We start from the raw sequence: 25,325 nt of genomic DNA on the forward strand, positions 1-25,325 counted from the left end.
AAAGGAACTTAAGTTGTGCCGATTCGGATAAAAAACGCATACTATTCCGCATATTGCCAGTGACATTGCACGGGGCCAATAAGTAGATCGATACGTACGCGCTCCTCGACGAGGGCTCGTCTGTAACGATGATCGACGACGAGCTACAGAGCGATCTAGATATCAAAGGGGAACGTAGGCAACTAAATATACAGTGGTTTGGTGGAAGAACAACCAGAGAGCCGACCACAGTGGTAAGCATGGAAGTTAGTGGAGCGGACAACCTGAGCTTATCAATGCAAAGCCTGCATCAACGTGACGTCCAAATGTGGGAGCCTGATGTTTATGAGATGAGGGTAATGAAGTTTGGAGCAGCATGTTCGCCAAGCGCAGCACACTATGTGAAGACCTTGATTTCAGGATTCAGATCCTCTCGCGGCTTAAGCTATTCTTGAATGCCACTATGTGGACGACTATGTGGATAGTTTTAATAGTGAAGACGAAGCCATCACCATATCACAGTATAGCGATCAGCGACGCTATATTGTGGACTGACTCCAAAACATTGGTGCGTTGGATAGGCAGCACCCACCGTCGATATAAGCAGTTCATCGGAAATCTAGTGGAAGAAATTTTGGAGTCAACAAAGGTTTCCCAATGGAGATGGGTTCCTGCTGCTGAAAATGTAGCAGGCGACGGAAACCAGCTGGCCGCAGTCCAAAACGGGCACGGAACACTCACCCTACGAATATGAAGAAGAGATGCCGAGTGAATTTGCCTTAGTTGCAGCAAATAATAATAATTTCAGAGATTCTCTAGCTACAGTCGGCTGATGAAGACGACGGCTTGGGATTTCAGGTTCACGCGCTGGAGCCGTGGACAGACGACTGAGCTTGAGAGATTCGGCGTCACCGCGACGGGGTGTGAGAACTAATAATCTTGTCACAGCGGCACGCACTGACGGAACTGATTGTGTGTCAACACCATGTGAAAATGAACCATCAAAACGTGGATGCAACGATAGGCGACATCAGGACCAGGTTTTGGGTAACAAAGCTGCGTCGACTGTTGCGTACAGTAATATCTGGATGTAGTGTGTGCAAACCTACATAGAGCGCAGCCAGCGCCACCTATAATGGGTCCTTTTCCAGAGAACAGACCGGAGGCCAATGGATGGCCATTTAAGTTTACGGGTCTGGACTATTTAGGACCACTCCTTGTAACGGTCGGACGTCGAAAGGAAAAAAGATGGGTCGCCTTGTTTACGTGTCTGACAACAAGGGTCATACATTTGGAGCTGGCACATGACCTATCAACTGATTCCTGCATAATCGTAATCAGGAATTTTCTTTGCCGTCGCGGCCCCGTAATGAGGTTGCGTAGTGACAACGGAAAGAACTTTGTAGGGGCCAACAAAGAAGCTAAAAGGCTAATAGATGTATTTGAGCCGGTGAAGATTAAGGGTGAGCTATCTTCAATGGATCTTCAACTGCCCAGCATGCCCAGCTGAAGGGGGAACATGGGAAAGGATGGTGCAGTGTGTCAAGAGAGTGCTACGCCACACAGTAAAGGAAGTGGCACCAAAGCAACACGTACTGGAGAGTTTCCTGATTGAATTCTCGCCCGCTTACCCACTTGCCGGTGTCTGTGGACCAAGAAGCCCCCCTAACACCGAACGATCTACTCAAAGGAGTGGCCAATCTGCCTGACACGCCCGCTATCCACGAGCAGCCGAACGAGAGATGCGTCACGAGGAAGCAGTGGCGCATGGCGCGGCTGTTACGAGACCGTTTTTGGAAGCGGTGGGTCTTAGAGTACCTGCCTACACTTGTGCGACGCGTGAAATGGTGTACGCGCGTTGAGCCGATACGCCATGGTGATATGGTGTTTATATGCGACCCGGCCGTGCCACGCAGAGAGTGGCGAAGGGGCATAGTGGAGGAGCTCTACCCTGGACCAGATGGAGTGCCTCGACGCGCTTGCGTCTGCGTGGCGGAGAACTATCGAGTGCGATGATGACTCGTCCCGTGGCTAAACTAGCCGTACTGGATGTGGGTGAAGTAGGGCCTTCACGGGGGCGGGGATGTTGCGGGACGAATTAATTATGCCCTCTGAATGTACGGTTACACTGTATTTGGCTTGTTGCCGCCATTACTTAAATGTTAAGCTCATTATTGTCGTGAGTTCGTAGGCCGTAGATGGAAAGACTGCGGTAAGATTCTGAAGGAATATATATCTAAATTCTAACCTATGTAATCCGTTTCGAGTAAAACACTTGCACTAGCACGTTTTGCATTACGGTGTCTCTATTAACATCGGAGTAACATGGCCGGGGGCCAGGCGCAAACCCTGCAGTGTTCAATGGCAAGTAGCAGCTAAAAAATTATTGTCACAACGATTTTTACGCGATGCCAACGCTGCACACATTTGTAATGTGGACTCCTTTCACATAATATGGAAAAGGATAGTACTAGCAATAGGCTAAAATTATACAGAAATATTTAAAATGGATATATTAATTATTAAAGGTCTATTATTAAAGGTCTACAATGTCTTAGTATACGAGATATGTATTATACGCACATTGCAGCAATATGAGGTGCCTCCTTCATGACTTCATCGATGCAAATAGGCAAAGGAAATATTGTGCGGTTTATCACTAGTCCTTTCATTTGAGCTATACCATTTCGCATCTCTTGAGACTCAGTTTTCATATCATTTACAATTACTCGTGTCCATCCTTCTTGATTTACAGTGTTGTTCAGCAACGGAAAGAATACATCATCGCATAGTACAGATAGATTTGCAAGTGCATTAGGCAGTAAATCACCTATCATGAGAGACTTTACAAAAATTATGGTTATAGGAACCATAAGGATTTGAATGCAAAACAAACCTGTAACATGTTATCTTCAGTAAGCTCCAAAGGTGTAAGAATGCGAATAAAATAGGCCACTTTTGCGTATATCTTCACAGGAAAATTAAATGTGGGGTAGAGTTGTCCGGATGAATTTACGCTAAATATCAATCTCGGCTTAAAGGGATTGTTTAAAAATTCTTTTATTAAATCCTGTAAAAGAGCAGATAAAAAATATTTAAATTTTTCATTTATACTACTTATACAAAGTGTCGATGATCGAGATTGGCCAACTATAAAAATGAGTGTAGCAACTCTGTAAACCTTTTTATACCCTAAGCCCATTTAAAATGGGTTGTATTTGTGTAAAATCCAAATGTATGTAACAGGCAGAAGGAAGGAAGCATCTCCGACCCCATAAAGTATATATATTTTTGATCAGCATCAATAGCCATGTCCGTCTGTCTGTCCGTCTGTCCGTCTGTCCGTATGTATGAAATTTTAGATGTTGGTCCTCCTAGTGCATGCGCAGATCGAGTTTGTTTCCGATAATCGATAACTTTATCCGTTTCCAAGCAATCTATAAAAATCAATATCGCTATTTTGTCTTTAGGGTAATTTTGGTATATAATAAGATCTAGAGTCACTAAACATGATATGTTGCTTCTAGAAAATTATAGATAAATGATATTACTCTAATATTTCACCATTCCAGAATGTGCTACTTAAACGTAGAACAAGCAAACCCAATTTCTCCATTTTTTATTTTCACTATGCATCTCATATATATGCAAAATCTAATATTTTACCATTAAAGAGCATAGAGAAATTCAATCATCTGATCTCATGTTTCCTTGGTAATGCTCTAGCGCATTTCAGTGGCACAATTATTTTTAAGCATTGGAAAGCCAAGAGACTATCCGACAATAGGGGTCGAATATTTAATGAAAATATTTCGGCTCCCTTTAGCCTGCCAAAAATAACGCAACCTTCTGTGGCATCATTGGCACGCTCTTGGCAATTGATGATAAAAAACAGAATTTGTACGCGATTCTCATTCACCTCGCTATGAACAAAATTATCCAAATGGGAGGAACAACTCGATTATGCAATCATTCCACTATAGAGTGATTGTGAAACATCCTTGAATCGGAGATATCCACAAACAATAATCGAGGTACATTTAATTGTTCTGTGGATAATGACAGAAACGATTAAGTGACCCCAAAATGTTTATATGGTGGTTCCGAAGGCATTTGATATGGATCAGCATATGCCGCGTTATCAGTACAGCAGCGGTTGGAATCCGATAGGACGGCTAAGAGGCGCCAATTGTCTCCAAAAGGCACACTGTTGCCAAATGTAAGGCAAACAAGTGCAGAATATGCAGTACATAGGCAATCTGCCGTTTTCAACACTATCGTTACCACCACCCGTTGACTTCGCACAGGATCAACCATCGACTTCACATCCTATGCATGCGAATGTGTCTGATAGAGCTTCGGCTTCAAAAGTTACAGTGGAATGAATCGTTGCGCTCATGAAGTCAACCCTTTCAAATTCTTGCATGCACTTACTAACCGCTTTGGAGATTCCTACATATAATTTGGTATTTGTGCGACTTGTGCTTCTACAATTTCCCCCTTCTTGCCTTCACTCTCCACCACTGTAAATTATGCCGTTGTCAGAGACCAAGTGCTTCATATAAGTGTAGTACACGCATACATATACACGTATAAAACCAGCCAGACGCAGCCTATTTATTTTTTGTTCCGCTTTGTGCTAAGCGGTGGCTGTGCAATTGTTTTTGTACACCTTTTTCCTTGGTGCGTTCCGGTCAAGAGACGCTCGCATCCCTACGCTATTTTTGATTTATATAAGTTTTTGAATTCGTTTGGCAAATTCGATTTAATTTAAATTAATAATTATTAAATCAAATTTTGAGTCAAATATGGCAACCAAGGAGAGTTTGACGACTAAAAAAAATAACGCAATATGTCCATTTCTAGCATAGTGCGTTTCAATGATCAAATAATAAAGGGTAAATTTACCCTAGAGTCTACAGAGTTAGAATATAGATTAGAAATGCTGGCGGCATTATACATACAACGTTCAAAGAATAACAACTTTGTATAACGACAAAGGTTCGTCTAAGGTCCGTTCTCAAGACATTGAGTCCTGCATCGCCTAACGGCTCGTCCCAAGTTTAATGGAAAATACTGCGAGCTTAAGAATTTTATTAGCCAGTTCGAAATCATCGTTCATAACTATCATGCGATCCCGAGTATAGAGAAATTCAATCATCTGAGATCATGTCTCTCTGGTGAAGCTCTAGGCACTGCTAGAGCGTTTCAAGTCACCGAGGAAAATTATTTTAAGCATTAGACAGCCTTAAGAGAGTATACGACAAATATGTGCACAATAAGCAGTCCTTCATGTTATGAAACACACTGCTGCATAGATGCCCTACGTTCCTAGCTGTTACCACCACCCCTTGACTCCGCAGAGGATTAACCAGTAACTTCACATGCTATACATGAGAATAAGTCTGACAGTGTAATCCTGGTTGTGCTAGCACAACGATTGCAGCTGCGCAGAGAAGAGGCTAGTATCAACTTACTTGGGATTGCTCAATGCAATACTCAAGTGAAGTCGTGAGTTCTCGTTAGATATATGGATTTTGAAGACCATTTCGGGTTACCAGCCTGACTGGTCAATGTCAGTGGTTGGAAAATGCCTGAGAACCTGCAATTGGCCGATCCATATTTCCATAAGCTACAGAAGATCGACATGCTCATTGGCGCTGAGGCGTTTCTTGAGCTTCTGTCTGTCGGTCAGATTAAAAAATGTCCGAATTGTCCGATTCTGCAAAAGACACTTGGATGGTTTGTATCAGGATGTTACATGCCGTTAAGCCAGAAGAGAATTATACCTAGATAGACAAGACATTGCGGAAATGTCATTGGAAGAGTTGCCTTCAGCTAACAAGGTCCGAACAGTTGAGCAGCAGTTATGTGAGAACCACTTTCAAGGTAATTTGAAATCCCGTCAGATCAATTTAAAGTGAGACTGACATTTAAATCAGATCTCAATTAACTTGGTTGCTCCTTCGAGGTTGCTAAGCGTCGTTTTTTTCACTTGAAAGACGCTTGTCTCGAGATCCCGCGCTTAAGCGCATGTACTTGGAATTCATGGAGGATTATTTAAATTTATGTCACATCTGGAATAGATGATCAGATTTCAAGTACTCCACCTTCATTCTTCATCAGTGTTTTTAACGACTACAAAGCACATCGACAAAGTCCTGCCGGTCATTGTTTCAAATTGCGTCGAATGACCTTCTAATGGTTGGACCGAACATTCAAGAAGAACTGTACTCGACTCTGCTTCGATTTCGACTCTACAAATAAGCGCTTACAGCTGACATCAAAAAGATGTATTGGCAGGTCATCGTGCACTAAGTAGATCGAGATTACCAGCTCGTAGTGTGGAGAAAGAACTCATCTGACTCTGAGGTCTTTCAGGTTAAACACCGTAACCTGCCCCGTTTTTGTCAATACGGGGTTTAACAAAACTGAGCTTTTAGACAATTAAGTTAGAAGTGTCGCAAATACTCCAAAACGCATGTTTCGAACTAACTAAATGGTTTTCGAATTCTCCTGAGTTATCCACAACAAACGCAGCTTAGCCGATAACTATCTAAGAGTCTGATACAACCAAAATACTAGGAAGAATGAAGATTCTGTAACAAATAACAAAGAACGTGAAGGTGCCGTTCTGCATGGTGTTTAAGAATGTCTATTTCCGTTTTAAGATTCATGCTTAACCTATGTGTACATGAATATAATTATACTGTTATTGTACAGCTACAAAGAGAGAGAGAGAGAGAGAGAGAGAGAGAGAGAGAGAGAGAGAGAGAGAGAAAGAGAGTGAGCATGCATATGCCTGTGCTAGTTGCTGTCCCCTCGGGATCACAAGATTTCACAATTAGGAATTACACGCTGGTCCAGTATATGCCAATTGCTGGAACACCGTATTCAGAGTGGTTGGAATGAACTGTCTAAGATACATAGCTACGTTTATGTGTTGTCGCACCTGCATTACTGACTGCGGTGACGCTATTTGATCGGCTTCAATTATCCTAGACTTTTATTCAAAAAAAGGCGGTTTGTAATGTCAACGGAAAGCGCAGCTATGTAAAAATATAAGATCGCTTTCAGCCTTTCATGCCTCTTTCCTAACAGTTAGGGATCTAGGCGTTATTTTTGATTCTAAACTCAGTTTCAATCTTCGCATAGATACCATTGTTAATGAGGCAAAAGGTGTACTTGGATTTATTAAACGATGGTCTAAAGAGTTCAACGATCCTTTTATAAAAAAACTTCTGTACATCTCACTTTTTCGCCCCATCCTTGAATACTGCTCTTGCATCTGGTCTCCACAGTATAACAATAGCCAGGATCGTTTTGAATCTGTTCAGAAACAATTTTTGCTTTTTGCCTTACGAGGCTTAAATTGGGACCCTAATCTTCGGTTGCCATCCTACTCCAGCAGACTGCTTCTTCTCAACCTTCCGTCGTTAACCAACCGTAGGACAATTCTCGGTGTTGTCCTTCTACATAAGTTGATTATTGGCGACAATAATCTGCTAGTGCGTCTTCAATTCTCTGTTCCGGCTAGACCAACCAGAAATTATCGCCCCTTATTACTATCTACGTGCACAATAGACTACGCTATGCACAATCCTTTTCGCGTGCAATGTAAAAATTATAAAAGTTTGCATCACGTTTTCTCTACCGAACTGTCTCTATCCCTAATAAAATCGTTGCTTTCAGGATACCTTCGGGAAGTCACTGACCATTCCCAGCTATGAGCAGGGGCATAGCTTGCCGGACAGGCTGAAAAATTTTCCACCACCGGGTCGATGATTTCCCATTACTTTTCTCTTTGTGCTATCTACTTAACACTCTTTATCTAACTTACATTGCTTTAGTTTATTAACAATCTTCTTATTTTCTTTTTTTCCTATTTATTGTATTTTCTTTATTAATATAGCAAATTAATATTATTTTTAATTTTACTTGATCACTTTTTTCCTACTTACAACCTTCTGCTTAGATGTAGGCTCTAATAGCGTCACTGACAAAATTAGCTGTGAAAAGGGGCACAGCTGGCCGGACTGGCAAATAAAACACCTCCATCGGTCGGTGATGCTATTTAGAAAATTGCATCCTTTAACTAGGCTTTTAGCATATAATTCTATTGTACAATCTATTGAATAATCTATTGAATAATGAGGAAAACCTAGCCCAAATGATATCTATTCCCTATATTTAAGTATTTTTTTGTAGGCCGATCTAAAATCGGCATAACTAATTACAATTCCGGTTCATAGCTATGCAAACGTTTGAAAACCATTAACAATTCAATTTTAGGGAGCATGCTTCAGTTAACCACATGATGAAACATTCAATTGAATTTATGGTAGTAAAATGGTTGGACTCTGTGGAAAATCTCGTAGGTGTCAAGCCAACAGACAAGTTGTTTTCGACGGAAAGATATCCTCTACCTGAAGCGATATTTGCATACTGGGAATCTCGGCAAGAAAACCTTGAGAATCTTGCGCATCAATTGGGTGATATTCGAATCAAGACTATTGGATTTGTATTGGAGAAAATACAATCAGTTTTTGAGCATTCCTATCGACGAATTGTTGAGCTAGTATTGGAGTCTTTAGCCGAGGCGCGGGACATAACAAAATGTTTAGCAGCTCTGGTAAGAAATTAAATACTGCCAGATTTCCTTGACGAATTATATTAACAATCTTATAGAAAAAGAAAATTGATAAGTTTGAAATGAACACAATGGATGATAATCGACCGGATATAAGACCCTTAATGCTAACAGTTGGACTTGTATGGGGACATTCTCGTTATTTTCACACCCTTGATAATATGACACTCTTCTTTAATCTTTTTCATAATTCACTTATTGAATGCGTAATTCGTACAATTGAACCTGATTCCATGTTTCAGGTTGATGTAGAGGAAGCTTACAAAAAAATCATAATGAACATACAGCACCTCGAATATTATAAGTAAGTTGTAGTGTTGTACTGATGGTCACAATTTTGTAAACTACTCATGTTTTATTTTCAGAACTATATATAGAGAATGCCGCAACTCATTAAAAAAATTTAAAATCGGTACTACCTTTAATTGACAGGACTGGACATGGCAGGCAGCAAAAATTTTTCAACGCTTAGACGGCTTTATGGACCGACTTCATGAACTTAAAGAGATGTTCAATACAGGCCGTGATTTCATGAAGTTGGACAAAATAGTGATAGGTGGCCTAAAGGGACGTCAAATTTCTGCTGCTCTTGAAAAAATTGTTGAAGACTATAAAAACTATTATCGTGAATGGACTAATATACAGTACAATCCTTTAGATCCGGAAGCTGAAAATTCCCTTTTTTAAAATAGATCGTCTGAATTTTAAGCAAAAAACAGATATGTTAGAGAGAATGATAGCGACTCAATTTGAAAAAGCTCTTGAGGACTCGCATGATTTATTACTTGGTGGGCAAATACTACTTCGACCTATAATAAGGGCTCATATTGATTCATTTATGCATATAATTGTTGACGATTTCGCGAAAGAAATCTTATATGTTAAAGAGGATTTTAATATTCTTAAACAGATGTATACTGAGAAAGGTGTATTGGTGAGTAATTCTTAAATAAATCATTAAACTAAATCTTACTTCCAATGCAATACTAATAGGATATACCAACTGACGACTGTTTTCCAAAAACTTCAGGAACAATCGCATTGCTTAATAAACTTCGTCATCGTATTACTGCCATTTATAGAGACACAGATATGTATGATTACCCGTAAGTATTCAAAGCAAGTAATAAGGTCTTAAATAGATGTAATATAGCAGATTAAGAATATTTGTAATTTTACTTGAGAACACTTTTTTCCTACTTACAACCTTCTGCTTAGATGTAGGCTTTAATAGCATCACTGACAAAATTAGCTGTGAAAAGGGGCACAGCTGGCCGGACTGGCAAATAAAACACCTCCATCGGTCGGTGATTTTTTTTTTTTTTATTTAGAAAATTGTGTTCTTTAACTAGGCTTTTAGCAAATAATTCTATTGTATAATCTATTGAATAATGAGGAAAACACTCGTTTTGACGACCATTAATAAATAAATAAATAAATAAATAAATAAACAAGCGCAAATAATTACGAAAACAATATCAAAAAGCTACAACTGCAACGAAGAAAATAATTACAAAACAAAATTAACTAGCTACAACCGCGTGAAAACAAATAATTATAAAAACAAACTACAACCGCATGGAAGCAAAATTAAAATATAACGAGAAAGAAATGCTATCTTTGGCACGACGAAGATCTAATACCCTTGCAGACCCAACATTTTCATAATGCTTATAGTGCTTTGCCCGTATCTATGAAGCACAGGGAAAATAGTTAATGCCGGTCAAGATATCTTGATAAACAAAAAAGGTTTTTAATCAAATATAAAGGAAGCATAGTGAAATATGCCATCTTTAATCAAAATATTTTAAACGACAAAAAGTTTTCCATACCACATCTTAATTTTCGACCAATCGTGTCTAAATCAGCTATATGATAAAATTTCGAGTTTGGTCGGGATTTTTGAAAAACTAAATGTTTTTTCATACAAAAACTTGATATTCGACCGATCGTTCCTATGATATATAATATAGTGGTCCGATCTTAATATGAATTTGCCAATATATGAGGAGTATAGAAACTAATGAATGCCGAGTTTGGTCAAGATATCTTGAAAAACAAAATGTTTTTTCATACAACTTAATTTTTGACAGATCGTTGCTACGGCAGCTATATGATAAAGCGATCAAATATTAATAGGATTTCGCATATATATGAGGAGTATAGTACAACCAACAAAATTCAAGTTTGGTCAACATATCTTGAAGAACGAAATGTTTTTTATACAACGAAACTTAATTTTCGACCCTGTGTTTCTGTGGCATCTATATTATATAGTGGTCCGATCTTAATAGGTTGTTGCATATATATGACGAGTATACCAAACGTAATAAATGCCGAGTTTGGTCAAAATATCTTGAAAAACAAAATGTTTTTCATACAAAAACTTAATTTTCGACCGATCTTTTCTATGTCAGCTATATGATATAGTGGTACGATCTAAATAGGATCTTGCATATATATGAGGTGCATAGTAAAACTAATAAATGTTTGGTCAAGATATTTTTATAAGCAAAATGTTTTACCATACAAAAACTTAACTTTCGACAGATCGTTCCTATGGCAGTTATATGATATATTGGTCCGATCCAGCTGGGTTTGACATATGTGCTGCGTGCAACAGAAAGAGGGGCTTCTGCAAAGTTTCATTAAGATAGCTTTTAAACTGAGAGACTAGTTTGCATAGAAATAGACACACGGACAGACGGAGAGACGGACATGGCTATATCGACTTGGCTGTTGATGCTGATCAAGAGTATATATACTTTATGGAGTCGGAGATGTCTTTTTTAAGCGTTGCACATTTCACGTCACCTTTTGCAAGGGTAGAAAAACAGGTTCTAGTCGGGAGCTCCCGACTTGTGGATACCCTGAACCCTCTTCTTCCTATCCAAATCTTGAAATGGAGTTTCTTCCTGTGTGTTCAACGCCGAAATTACCAAAACGTATCGTCAAATCCGCGTTGACCCAAGCCACAACCCATTTCAAAGAATCCTCTACCGGAACAGTAAGGGCGAGTTCTGTGATTACGAGCTGAGCACTGTCACTTTTGGGGTCAACTGTGCGCTCTTCCTGGCGAAACGGGTCCTGCAGCAGCTGTCCACTGACGACGTGCTTGCAGGGGCATACGCTACAGTTGTGGCCGTCCACACTGCTGGATTTCCATTGCACAAATGCACCACCGACAAGGCTTCCAAGAGAGCACAGACTCCGAGCCGATATTTTGGAGAAGACTTTCTCTTTCTTACGCTGGAAAGCAGACACCGACATGTTCCACTTCTGACATCAAAGTTAAGCAATCCTACACAAAATGTGAGGTGGCTTCCAAAATCGCCAAGCTGTTTGATCCACCAGTTACCTCCATTCCCCAGACTGTGGACTTTGCAGGTGACTGATATGATGCGATTTGCGAACACTTCTAATATATATAATTGGGTTCCTTAACTCATTAACCAGGTAATGGCTTGTGGTCTGTTGCTAGCATCTGTTGTCAGTATGAATGGTTTCGTGAAGTCGGGGTAAATTACTATTGAGTCGTTACAAACCAAAGTTTTACAATGGTCAAATGTTTCTATAAATTCATCGCTTAAAACAATTTTCGCTTTCCGTTTTAATGTTTAGTCAGGGGTTTTGTTATTTTTGCGAAATCTTTTATAAATTTCCTGTAATACCCATTAAGCCCAAGGATTTTATTTCATTTTGAGATTTCGGTAAAGTGACGGGTTTGGTTCTACGCCATCTGGTGTTACAATGTGTCCAAGATATTCAATTTATTTTTTTAGAATGTCAGATTTGTCCATTTGTAGTTTTAAATTCGATTTCCTTATTCTATGGAAAACGGTCCGTAGATGTTGTATAGTCTTGAAGTAAACTTTAAAATAATATTATATCGTCCATATATACTAATAAGTGTATTCCCAGAAGTTCTCCAAACAAACTATCCATTTCTCTCTGGTTGCGAATGCGATATTAAGCGCAAATGGCATTCTAACGTCTAACTTTCTAAAATCTACCACAAACCCCTATTTCCTTTCTTCTGTCGCATCTGCTTTCTTGGGTGCTATAGGTATAGGCGCACTCCATGGGGGACTGAGTCTGTGTCAATTTGTCTTTTAACTTCCTTACGTTCGTTAAATCCATATCTGTATGGTATTGTGTAGCCGGGAATTTCGTCTGTCTTTGGAATTTGGTGTTTCACTCTGTTAGTGAAAGAGTCGATTTCTTTCATCATAAGATTTCCGGGAATTCTTAGCAAAGAGTTATTAGTTGCTTTCTTTCGTCTGTGTTCAACAGTAGACAATACTTTTGAAAATACTATTATATCGCTATATTAAACAGTGTATTCCCAGAAGGTCTCCAAACAAACTATTTATTAATCCCTGGAACGTTGCGGATGCATTAGTAAGTGTCTGTATACTTTTGAAAGGCTAGATTAACTTCGATGTAATTGGTTTCTATATATTCTTTTACGTCTAGTGGTTTTTCAAAGTGAATGATTGTTTCTGTATCTGTATAGTTGGTGACTACCATCATGCTAAAGTTTTCGTGGGCTGACTACAGTCCGTTTGAGATGGTCAGTCCATCCTATAGTTGCATCTATTGCATATTTTTATCGTATTATGTTTTGTTTTGAGTTGATCGGTATTTGCCTTTTAGGTGAAGAATTGATATGTTAAGGTCTACTTTGGCTTTTGATTGTTGAATATCTGTTATCTTTTCGTACAGAACTCCTACTGGGTAACTTTGGAGTGAAAGGATGCCAAGGTCTGCCATAAGGTCGCCCCAGTTTAACCTAGTGAGTCCTGTTTTGCCTAATGAAGGACAGAAATCATTGATGTTATAGTTCGTCGTCTTAGGATATTGCGATTTCGGTGTGCCTACTATATTGGCAGCTCGTATTAACTTGAGTGTTTTTATACCCTTGCGGAGGGTATTATAATTTTGTCGTGAAATGTGTAACGCATAGAAGGAGACATCTCCGACCCCATAAAGTATATATATTCTTAATCAGCATCAACAGCCGAGTCGATATAGCCATGTCCGTCTGTCCGTCTGTCTGTTTCTATGCGAACTAGTCCCTCAGTTTTAAATCTATCTTAATGAAACTTTGCAGAACTTCCTCTTTCTATTGCGCGCACCACATATGTGAAAACCAGCTGGATCGGTCCACTATATCATATAGCTGCCATAGGAAAGATCGGTCGAAAATTAAGTTTTTGTATGAAAAAACATTTTGTTTATCAAGATATCTTGACCAAATTCGGCATTTATTAGTTTTACTTTACTCCTCATATATATGCAAAATCCTATTAAGATCGGACCACTATATCATGTAGCTGCCATAGGAACGATCAGTCAAAAATTAAAGTTTTTGTATAAAAAAACATTTTGCTTATCAAGATATCTTGACCAAACTCGGCATTTATTAGTTTTACTTTACTCCTCATATTTATGCAAAATCCTATTAAGATCGGACCACTATATCATATAGCTGCCATAGGAACGATCTGTCGAAAATTAAGTTTTTGTATGAAAAACATTTTGTTTTTCAAGATATTTTGACCAAACTCGGCACTTATTAGTTTTACTTTACTCCTCATATATATGCATATATATGCAAAAAACATTTTGTTTTCAAGATATCTTGACCAAACTCGGCATTTATTAGTTTTACTTTACTCTTCATATATCTGCAAAATCCTATTAATATCGGACCGCTATATCATATAGCTGCCATAGGAATGACCGGTCGAAAATTAAGTTTTTGTGTGAAAAACATTTAGTTTTTTAAGATATCTTGACCAAACTCGGCACTTATTAGTTTTACTTTACTCCTCATATATATGCAAAATCCTATTAAGATCGGACCATTATATCATATAGCTGCCATAGGATCGATCGGTCGAAAATTAAGTTTTTGTATGAAAAAACATTATGTTTTTCAAGATATCTTGACCAAACTCGGCACTTATTAGTTTTACTTTACTCCTCATATATATGCAAAATGCTATTAAGATCGAACCATTATATCATATAGCTGCCATAGAAACGATCGGTCGAAAATTAAGTCGTATGAAAAAACATTTTGATTATCAAGGTTAACTTAATATTTACGCATGCAAGCATACCTTATAAACTATTTTTAGCACGATCATTAAAAATGGGTTTAAGGGTATTTTGTATTTGTGCAAAATCCAAATGTATGTAACAGGCAGAACGAAGCATCTCTGACCCCATAAAGTATATATATTCTTGATCAGCACCAATAGCCGAGTTGATCTAGCCGTGTCCGTTTGTCTGTCTGTCCGTCTCTCCCTCTGTCCGTCTCTCCGTCCGTCCATCTGTCCGTATGTATGAACGCAAAGATCTCAGAACCTATAAGAGCTAGAGACTTGAATTTTTAGGTGTATATGCTCCTAGTGCCTGCACAGATCGAGTTTGCTTCAGATAATCGATAACTTACTCCGTTTCCAAGCAATCGATGTTGGAGGAAGAGGGTTCAGGGTATCCTCTAGTCGGGAGCTCCCGACTAGAACCTCTTACTCGTTTGCTTATCAAGATGTCTTGACCAAACTCGGGAAACTCTTCGGCGTGCCGAAGATAGCCTTTCTCTGTCGTTTTAATTTAATTTTATTTTTGAACGATAAAGACAAAATGAATAAATTAATAATGATCAATAAATAAATAAAATAAAATATCAACGAAACCACTTGAGCAGAAAAGGCGAAAGGAGCCAAGAGAAGGGCAGAAAATAGTAAAAAACACTATACGTGCGACGGCTAGATTTCTCCACCTTGTCCCAGCTGACGCAGATGGCATTTGGGAAACAAGTCAGTAAATCAGGTAGCGTATAATGGGGGACGTCAGTACAGCCCACGGGGGACACCTCAACCCATTCTGGCGACGCCCAGCGGGCCTGAAGCAACCATTCTGGACATGGACATCAGCCGTGAATCCTGCGGAGCTTGCCCATCCGATGATGAGCCAAATGGCCGGAACCGTGTTAGATCCGGCGAGCATGTCGTAGGTGCGTACAGGAGGGGTACACGTTCTATTGGGTATGTGGGAAATGGGGCAGGGTTGTTGTGGTCACACACGTGGCCAGGTAAAGGGACACCCACTGAAGGCAGACGGCAATAATTGGTCCCAATGACGGCGGTGTCACCAGGCGAAGGGCCGGCAAAGAGACAAGAGCCGAATGGAGACAATAGAAAAACATGAAGAAGGAACCGAAGGAAACCCCCTTATCAGGAAAGGGGACCACCTGACTGATCAGTGCTAGAATTATCTTTTTCGTTGCAAAAGGAAATTGCCCAAAACCTTCGACACTATTTTATAATTTTGTAAACTTGAAGCGTAAAGTTTGCCAAGTTTGCCATATTCCTCTCATATTAGCTATGAACTATTTAAAATCTTCTTACTCTTCTGGGCCCAACAATATTCCTAGTTATCTACTCAAGGAGTGAAGCTCTTCCCATCTTTTTTCATTGCTTAAGATTTTTAATCTATCCTTTGAAACTTCTGTCTTTCATCTCTTTGGAAAAAATTCTTATATCCTTCCTCTCCACAAAAAGATAGAAAGTTTGATATACAAAATTACAGGGGCATTGCAAAACTGTCCGCTATCCCTAAATTATTTGAAAAAATAATCACTTTTAATTTCCAGCATTTCTGCAAATCAGTTGTTTCTCCTGTTCAACATGGATTCGTAAAGAATCGGTCGACTACGACCAATTTACTTGAGTTCACTTCCTTGGTAAATGATGATTTCTGTTGTTCAGTAGCATGCTCTTGTCCGAAACCGAATTGGTGGCTCTGAATTGCATTAACGATATTGTCCAATTAGAATATCCGGCGCAGCAGCAATCGTTCAAAGATGTTTGAAAAGTCTTATTGGCTTGAATGATCCAAGCTAATCAGAAGGCTTGCCTGGCTTTTAGATCATTGTGATCTTGGCACATTTCCACTTGTTAGGAGAGTGCCCAAGGCGTAGGATACCATTAAAAATAAGCATAGGATACAGTACAGACGACTGTGGCAGTTTTTTGATAGTGCTATTCTCAATTCGGTCAATCCCCGGAGACATTTTGCTTGCAGCGCTTTGATAATGGCTTGCACCTCTCCTAGCGTGACTGGAGGGAAGCTGAGTTCAACTTGAGCCAGCGGTAGCGATAATTACATTTTGACATGGCTCCTATCAGAGGGCAGCCTTGTGTTCAGTGACCTTAACCTTTGTTCAAGGTGCTGCGCAAAGGTTTCTGTACCCCAGGAAAGCCCCAGTTCCTTCAGTGTGTTTCCTGACTGGTAAATTTAGTGCGGGCTGCCTTTTGATATTCCCCGTTAGCCACCATAACTTTTGCATACTGCTTATGCTGTTGGCTAATCTGTTGTGTGCTTGCCAAGCACCTAGCCCGGCTGGGTTGTGATCAGCCGCTTGGCCTCAATAATTTGTTGAATGTGCCTGTTGATAGATATTGATTTTGATATAGTTCTACCATGGTTGTCATCAGTTAGGCTGGTAAGTCAAGTTTGTTGCGAATTTCGATGCAGTGTCCATATTATTTTCCAGTATATCTACCGCCTCGTCAATATCATCGCCGTAGTGAAGCTCTGTGTTCAGATTGATGTGCATATTTAGCCACAACTGAAATTTGGGTATGCTCGCATTTGCTGGAATAGGATGACACTTGGGTTAACCTTCTGCTGGCTTACTCAGTTGTTCAATCTGCAGTGGCAAATAATCTGATCCTATGTCGTTGGAGATGCTAATTGGAAGCGCGATGACGAGCCAGTTGCCAGAATGTTAAGATTCTGCTGCTGCATACTTTCAAGGAGTTGATTACCCCTGCGGTTTGATCTGCTGTTACCAATAACTCCTGGCATTCTAGACACCAGCAGCAATAAATTTAGCGTCAAGCCTAAATACATGGTTGAAGTCTTGAACCAGCCACAGTTCCCGCGGGGAGCAGTAAATGGACGCAGCGCCATTTAGCAATGTAATTGCAACTGACGTACACTGAATTTTATCCAAGGTTGTCGGCGTGAGCGCTATGTGTTGGATTGTGATTATGGCTGCACCTCCACGCCAATTGTTAGATGGGTGGTTTGCAATATTTTCAATAATTTTATTATTATAACGCATGGCTTATTTTTATACCCTGAAATCATTAAAAATGGGTATAAGGGTATATTGTATTTATGCAAAATCCAAATGAATGTAACAGGCAGAAGGAAGTATCTCCGGCCCCATAAAGTATATATATTCTTGATCAGCACCAATTGCCGCGTCGATCTAGCCATGTCCGTCTATCTGTCCGTCTGTCCGTATGTATGAACGCAAGGAAGATGTTGTAAAATTATGCATTGCATAACCTTTTAAATATAAGCTGCTCTAAATTTAAGGTAATGACCTTCTATAGAAGCCGCCATCAATTGTTTTCTTACTTCCTTGATAGCATACCGCTCGAGCGTGTGAACAATATTTCAAATGAACTTAATGATCTAGGTGTCATCCTTGATCATAAGCTTAAATTCGAATCTCATGTTAAGACTGTGGTCAATTAGGGCAGAATAGTTATGGGTTTCATCAAGCGATGGTTGAAGGAGTTCGACGATCCATACATGACAAAAACACGCTATATATCTCTGATACGACCTATACTTTAGTATGCCTTATGTATCTGGTCCCACAATATTCTTTCCATCAAGGCAGAATTAAATCCGTTTAGAAACTATTCCTATTCGCCTATTGTGATTTAAATTGGAATCCTGACCGAAATAGTCCAGCATTTGCGCAAAAAAGTATAACTGAGCACACTTGACCTTTTAATAAGTTATAAGCGGGTCGACGCTCAAATATTACTATTTGGTATCGCTACACAACCGGGTATAGACCGGCTTTGCCCGTGGCAAAGTCAATTTCATGACAATTTATCACTGTTGGGATGGGAATTCCTCAAAGTATTAAAACACGTATTCCTTAAGTTTTTATGTAAAGCTTTAAAAATAATTTTGAATAAAATCGGAAATAAATAAAACACCCAAAAACTTTTTGGTTCACATTTTTACCGAAGAAGCTTAGATTTTGCGAAAAATGTGAAACACGTCTCAAAACATTTTTCAAATAATCCTTGGAAATTAATTTGAGCGCGAAATGTCACCCACCAAATGTTTGACCCCCATTTACTCCAAAGAGGGATGGATTTTCTAAAAAGTGTGTAACACCCCTTAAAAAAGTTGATCAAAGATCTTCGAAATTGAGTTAAAGGCCACTTGACAGCCAAAATTATTTTTGCAAAAAAAACTGAGAATGAGGAAGATTACACTAAATAAAATAAATCAAAAATAAACAGACGGAGTCAGAACCAACTTCATTGAAGTAGCGACGGCTAGATAGAATTCTTGTGTGAACATGCCGCCCACCTTGCAGTATTGCAAGAAAGAGAAGAAATGAGGAGGTAGTGGCTGTTTACTGGTGAGCGTAGGAACCGGACAGTATCCACTCGAACCGGCTAGGACCAGCGATCGTCTGCCAGTCGGACGTTGTTGAAGGGCTCATTCAGCTTCTCACTGACTAGCTTCGATGGGGGTCCGGTATTGAATATGAAGCATCACCTGCAACGATTCCGTTGTCTCTTGCTCTTGAATTGGCCTTGTTGTTGCCGTGGAGACATCGTTGTGTTACTTGAAGAAGGTTAAAAAACATAATATTAATTGGGCGGCTTTTTACAAATGGTCCACAGAGATGGAAAATGGAGTCTAGGTTCTAGGGAGCAGGATCAGCTTAGAGAACTGTTGTTGCAAAGCCTTCAAGCGCTGCCAGCGGTTGATGATGGAGGTGGCGTTTTACTTGATCTCTGGCTCTGTTGCGGAAAGTAGAGAAAATAACCGGGAGTCAGAGCTTAGAGATCAGTAGGATCTTCCGACATTGGAGATATCGCACTTAAATTTAGGCATGCTTCAACTTTGGATAAGAGCGTAGAAAGCTCTTCGAAGGTGTATTTGGAGGTCGATGTAGACTTATAAAATTGATTTTTGAAACTCTTTACACCTACCTCCCACAGGCCACCCATATGCGGTGCACTAGGAGGGTTGAAGTGCTAGGACAGTTTCTGGAGACTAAGTGGTTTGAAGTCGCGTCTTAAGCGTTTCCAAAAAATCGCGCTCAAGAACTTTAGCCGTTCCGACGAAAGTTTTGCCGTTGACGGAATGCATTTGACTTGGGTACCCTCGTCGTGCCACAAATCTCGCAAATGCTGCTTGTAATGTTTCTGTAGTCAGATCAGATGTTGCTTTTAGGTGGATGGCTTTGCAGATGAAGTACACAAAGACGCACACGTAGCCTTTTGTAATAAGGCAGGCGCGACCTGTGTAATTTTGAACATTGAGGGGCTTGTAGAATTTGTCCAATAGAACTAGTCTACGCTATTGGAAGGTAGCTGGAGACTGAATGCAGTGTACAACTCGGACAGAAGTGCCGTAGTCCCGTGCTATGTAAACATTATAATAGATTGACTCACGTTTTCTATACCCATCTTTCTCTACCCCTAATAAAATCGTTTCTTTCAAAATATCTTCGGGAAATAGCTGACCATTCCCAGCTATGAGCAGGGGCATAGCTTGCCGGACAGGCTGAAAAAATTTTCCCCCACCGGGTCGGTGATTTCCCATTACTTATATCTTTGTCCTCTCTACATAACACACTTTTTGTAGCTAACTTACATTTCTTCACATTATTATCAATCATCTTTCTTTTTTCCCATTTATTTTATTTTCTTATTTAATATAGTAAATTACGATTTTTTTTTATATTTTTCTACTTACGACCTTCTGCTTAGATGTAGGCTCTAATAGCGTCACTGATAAAACTAGCTGTGAAAAGGAGCACAGCTGGCCAGACTGGCACATATAACACCTTAATCGGTCGGTGATACTGTTACGAATATTGTTTTCTTTAACTAGGCTTTTAGAATATATTTCTATTATATATTATATAATTTATTGAATAATGAGGAAGACACTCGTTTTGTCGACCATTAATAAAAAAAAAATAAAAGACAATAAAAATAAATAAATGTTCAAATAGTATTGCTTGCAGTACAACTTGTGTCCTGCAGTACTCAATTGCAAGTCTGTTAATTTTTCACGTTTTTGATCGCCAGGAAGATTTAGAATCTCGTTTTACTCCATCTTACAACATTGGCATACGGTTACTTTGATTTTTGGTTATCAAATGTAGCTTGTTTATTTTTATCAGATTTGGTATTCTTAGATGTATATTTTCAGCACAACAGCTTCAATTTGTCATAAGTTAATAAGTAACGCCGGACGACGAAGGACGCTCTCTTTTGTATCTTAGTTAAATTTCTTAGCTGCACTATCTGTCTGAGTAAGATACACCGCTTGCTAAGATCAGTACAAATAGTAAGTAGCACTGGCTCCTCTGCCTGCGTAATTGCCAACACCAACTCTGCTCCAGCCTTTTTATACGCCTGACCAACCTGTATATTTCACGCCTTGGCCCAATTGCCTTCGTTTCTCAAAGATGGCCAGCTGATTTGATCGTGTTGGTTTCCCTTACGCACTGGCTCATTTGCCTGCGTAACAGTAAAATGCCAACTCTTTGCACTTCTCTCTTCTCGTCCTTTTTGTCGGCGTCGCTTATGGCGATGCATATACACAAAATGCGAATTTGTTTGGTATAACGTTTCACTGAGCATCTGTTGCCTCTCGCTCACACATTACTTGCAACTTCACTCTTCTCGTTCTGTCTGCGTCATTTTTGGCGATGTATACACACGAAGTCCGAATTTCAACAGAAATTATTTTTTTAGAATAGCGCTGTAGACGTTAAATTGTCTATCTTTAAGTATTTGCAGGTCATTTATAATAGAGTTTTTATATTCAGCTCCCATGTCCGAAATAACGTCTTCATCGGACCAAACTTCAGTATAAAAGGTTCTAATATTGCTTTTGCAACTGTATTAGTTGGTACAGCAATAGCTACAATATATTTTTTTAGATCGCATATCAATACAATTGCATATTCGCTACCATTTTCAGATTTTGGTAGCTGACCACTATCCACTATTATTCTGTAGAACGGATTTATCGGCGTTTCTGTAATGGTCAGAGCTGCTTTTGTGTGGGAGGTTGTTTTTATACCCTGAACCCATTAAAAATGGGTATAAGGGTACATTGTATTTGTGCAAAATCCAAATGTATGTATATATATTCTTGATCAGCACCAATAGCCGAGTCGTACTGGCCATGTCCGTCTGTCTTTCCGTCCGTCCGTCCGTCCGTGCGTATGTATGAACGTAAGGATCTCAGAAACTATAAGAGCTAGAAACTTTAAATTTTAGATGTAGGTGCTCCCAGTTCCCGCGCAGATCGACTTTGTTTCCGATAATCGATAACTTACTCCGTTTCCAAGCAATCGATAAAAACATCGACATCGACATCCTGTTTTTTTTAGCAAATTGGGTAAATAATAAGAGCTAGAGCCACCAAAAATGATATGTTGCTTCCAGAATATTATTGATATTTCAAGTATCTTTCATTTTATACCTATCACCAACTGCCCGCTACCACCCCAGAGATATAAATCAAGTTAATAACACAACTTTTATGGGCAACCAATTTAAGCCACAATTTAAATGCAATTGACTTTTTCAGTGTACGCAAATATTCTATGGCACACTTGGATATAGTATAAAAAATTTCATAAAGATCGGTTAAGAAAAACCAAAGTTTTATGCAACTGCGCAAATGAATGGGGCAGCAGCTTTAAGAATTTCTGTATAATGTACACATACACATTCTGCACGTCTGCTTCGCATTCTAACAGCATGGTTATTGCGACATTTGTTATGCTATTTTAGTTCCTTTTTTATCATAAGATCTTAGTTAGCAAGTGGTGCGGTCTGTCGCGAGTTCGAGCTTTACCGGGGAAAGTATTTTTTTCCTGGTGTAGCTGTTGAGTAGAGTCGACAGCAAGTAATGCTGTGAATTCCGGGTTCGAACCCTTCCAAGGAAACTTGTTTTAAATCTATTTGGTGTTCGAATAAGAGGGTTCAGGGTATTCCCTAGTCGGAAGCACCCGACGAGAACCTCTTGTTTACTTGTGGCATTTTGGACATTTTTTTATGTAATTGGTTATATGACATGTAATATTTTTTTAGTAGTCTTTTTATTTTAGCTAGTGTTTTTGAAATGGCAGTATGACCTCCGTGTTTGGGATCGTCATTTTCATTTTTTATTGTGGTCCCCGGGCTAAGAGGGCTACTCGTAATGATTTAAATATTTTTTTGCCAATTTTTAAAAGATCCAATTGAAATTAATTAATATTAATTTTCGTTCGGTGCCAGTTTGAGTATACTGATCTCATGTACACCGGCTTCTTTTTCAAGACATTAGAAAAACTGACCTTAGTCAAACGTTCTATTGGTGTACAGATCACTAACATCAGTTCTTGCCATAATTTTTTTTTCCAGTTTTTCGTAAATCACCATTACAAATGACTTCATATACGTGGGGCTCAGAAGCGTTGTGAAGAGTTTGCATAGGCAAATCTTCATATTTCCCTGCGCGGGAGTTTTTATACCCTGAACCCATTAAAAATGGGTATAAGGGTATATTGTATTCGAGCAAAATACAAATGTTTGATACACGCAGAAGGAAGCATCTCCGACCCTTGATGTATACATATTCTTGATCAGCATCAATAACCGAGTCAATCTAGCCATGTTCATCTGTCTGTCCGTCCGACCGTCCGTATGTATGAACGCAAGGATCTCAGAACCTATAAGAGCTAGTGACTTGAATTTTAGATGTAGATGCTTCTAGTGCCTGCACAGATCGAGTTTGTTTCTGATAATCGATAACTTACTCCGTTTCCATGCAATCTATAAAAAACGATATCGATATCCTGTTTTTTGGACAATTTTGGTAAACAATAAAAGCTAGAGTCGCCAAACTTGACATATAGCTTCTTAAATAGTATATATGTGCATTTAATGCTTGAAGAAGAGGGTTCAGGGTATCCCCTAGTGGCGAGCTCCCAACTAGGACCTCTTACTTGTTCTGCTTACTTTAGTGCCTGGTAGTGACTTTCAGATCTTTTATTTGAGTCTTGAATGTCTCGAATGGTTATTCTTGATAATGCATGTTCACCCTTATGTTACTCTACTGTAAATTGATATTCTTCTAGATCTAATCACAATCGTTTTAGTTTTGAGCTTGGGTTTAACATTGAGATCGTTTTTTACTATAAAATGTTTTACTGCCCAGTTGATTGCTACTAGCTCTTGCTCTGTTGTTGATTTTGCGCTTTAGGCTTTCTGAAGGTTCTTGAGGCGTATGCTCCTGGTAGATGTGTACCATAGTGTTCTGGCGTAAGTTCTTCTCCGCTCGCTTGTTTACTTGCCTCGGCAGTAATGTAAAATTTTTTGATGGAATCGGCTTATTGTAGCAATGATGGCTTAATTATCTTCTTAGATATTCAAAAGTTGACTGACATTCAGCATTCGAGTTTTACATTCTCTTTGCATAAATTGCAAAATGCAACATCTCTTCTCGCGCTATATGAAAAATAACTTCCTAAATGAAAAATTAACTTAAGGTTGTATTTCCGACACACCTCAAAAACATTTGTTAGTTTTTAAACGAGTTTGGCGGTAGATTTAGTCCGTATGGTAATCACGTGAAACGAGAAACGAGAGAATGCGAATCTGTTTGCAGACATTAATTCGCAAAATTAACAAATATTTTGCTCGTCCTAGTTGATCAAGAATATCATCTATTCTTGAAACTGGGAACTTATCCGGTAGTCATTTTTATTAATCTGGAATTGGTTCCGCATGTATGCGTTATTGGTATATGGATGTGCGTTTTAATATTTTTGGGTGACTATTAACCAATTTTGTGGTGCTTGTAAATCTAACAGATATTTATATTTCGTGAGGATTTTGTAGTGCTTGTAAATCTAACAGACATTTATATTTCGTGAGGAAATCCATGCCTATAATCTCATCACATGGTATCGGAAATTTATCGTGTACGATATGAAAATTATGAAGTATAATGTAGTTGTCTGACCTAATTGCGACATAGGGAAATAAAATATAATTTATTGTATCTTTCCAACTCCTGTTATTTGTGTAATGCAGTATTGGTCAATGAACTTGAGTTTAAAATGGAAATATCTTCGCCTGTATCGATTAAAAGAGTGAGCTTTCTGCCTATATTTTCGTTTTTACCGGTTATAAATATACTTTTGCTGAGATTGAGAATATGAATTTTGGTTCCTTTTAAATTTTTTTATTTTAAGGGTGATCCTGGTTTTACGAGTTCCTGTGGGCTACTCTAATAGTTATTGCTATGACCTCGATTTGAGCTGCCACGCCCTCTATGGTGGCCTCTTTATTGACCTCTTCCTCTATTGTTGTAATAATATGGCTTGTTCTATACTAAATAAGTATAATTCATCACTAGGTGTCGCTGATAGTTGAACTATTGATGTAGTTACTTATGTGTTTCTTAAAACACACCCATCAATGCAAGTCACTAGATATATCGAGTAGACAGTTGAGCGTCAACCATCACCAAGACAAGACAATTTACACGGACACTAAACTAAGCTATATCATTCAAATTAAATAATTAAAGTCTTTTAATTATAATATATAATTATAAT

General features: G+C 38.9%; 1 protein-coding gene and 1 long non-coding RNA gene across 2 annotated transcripts in view; one reads left to right on the forward strand and one right to left on the reverse strand.

Annotated features, from left to right (window-relative positions):
- The window catches only part of LOC26530771 (dynein beta chain, ciliary), a 187,958-nt gene that overhangs the window by 90,208 nt on the left and 72,425 nt on the right, over positions 1 to 25,325 (reverse strand). Inside the window, exons 3-4 of the mRNA XM_070210986.1 lie at positions 2,876 to 3,049; positions 2,563 to 2,822 (exon numbers count right to left, since the gene is read on the reverse strand). Coding sequence (XP_070067087.1) covers positions 2,563 to 2,822; positions 2,876 to 3,049 — 434 coding nt within the window. The remainder of the gene's footprint in view (positions 1 to 2,562; positions 2,823 to 2,875; positions 3,050 to 25,325) is intronic.
- On the forward strand, positions 8,536 to 9,481 carry LOC138911614 (uncharacterized). Its single transcript, XR_011417325.1, has 3 exons — positions 8,536 to 8,611; positions 8,668 to 8,933; positions 8,995 to 9,481. It is a non-coding gene; the product is annotated as an uncharacterized lncRNA (long non-coding RNA).

Source organism: Drosophila virilis, unplaced genomic scaffold (assembly GCF_030788295.1).
Source record: "Drosophila virilis strain 15010-1051.87 unplaced genomic scaffold, Dvir_AGI_RSII-ME tig00001662, whole genome shotgun sequence".
In the NCBI taxonomy this organism is placed as follows: Eukaryota; Metazoa; Arthropoda; class Insecta; order Diptera; family Drosophilidae; genus Drosophila; species Drosophila virilis.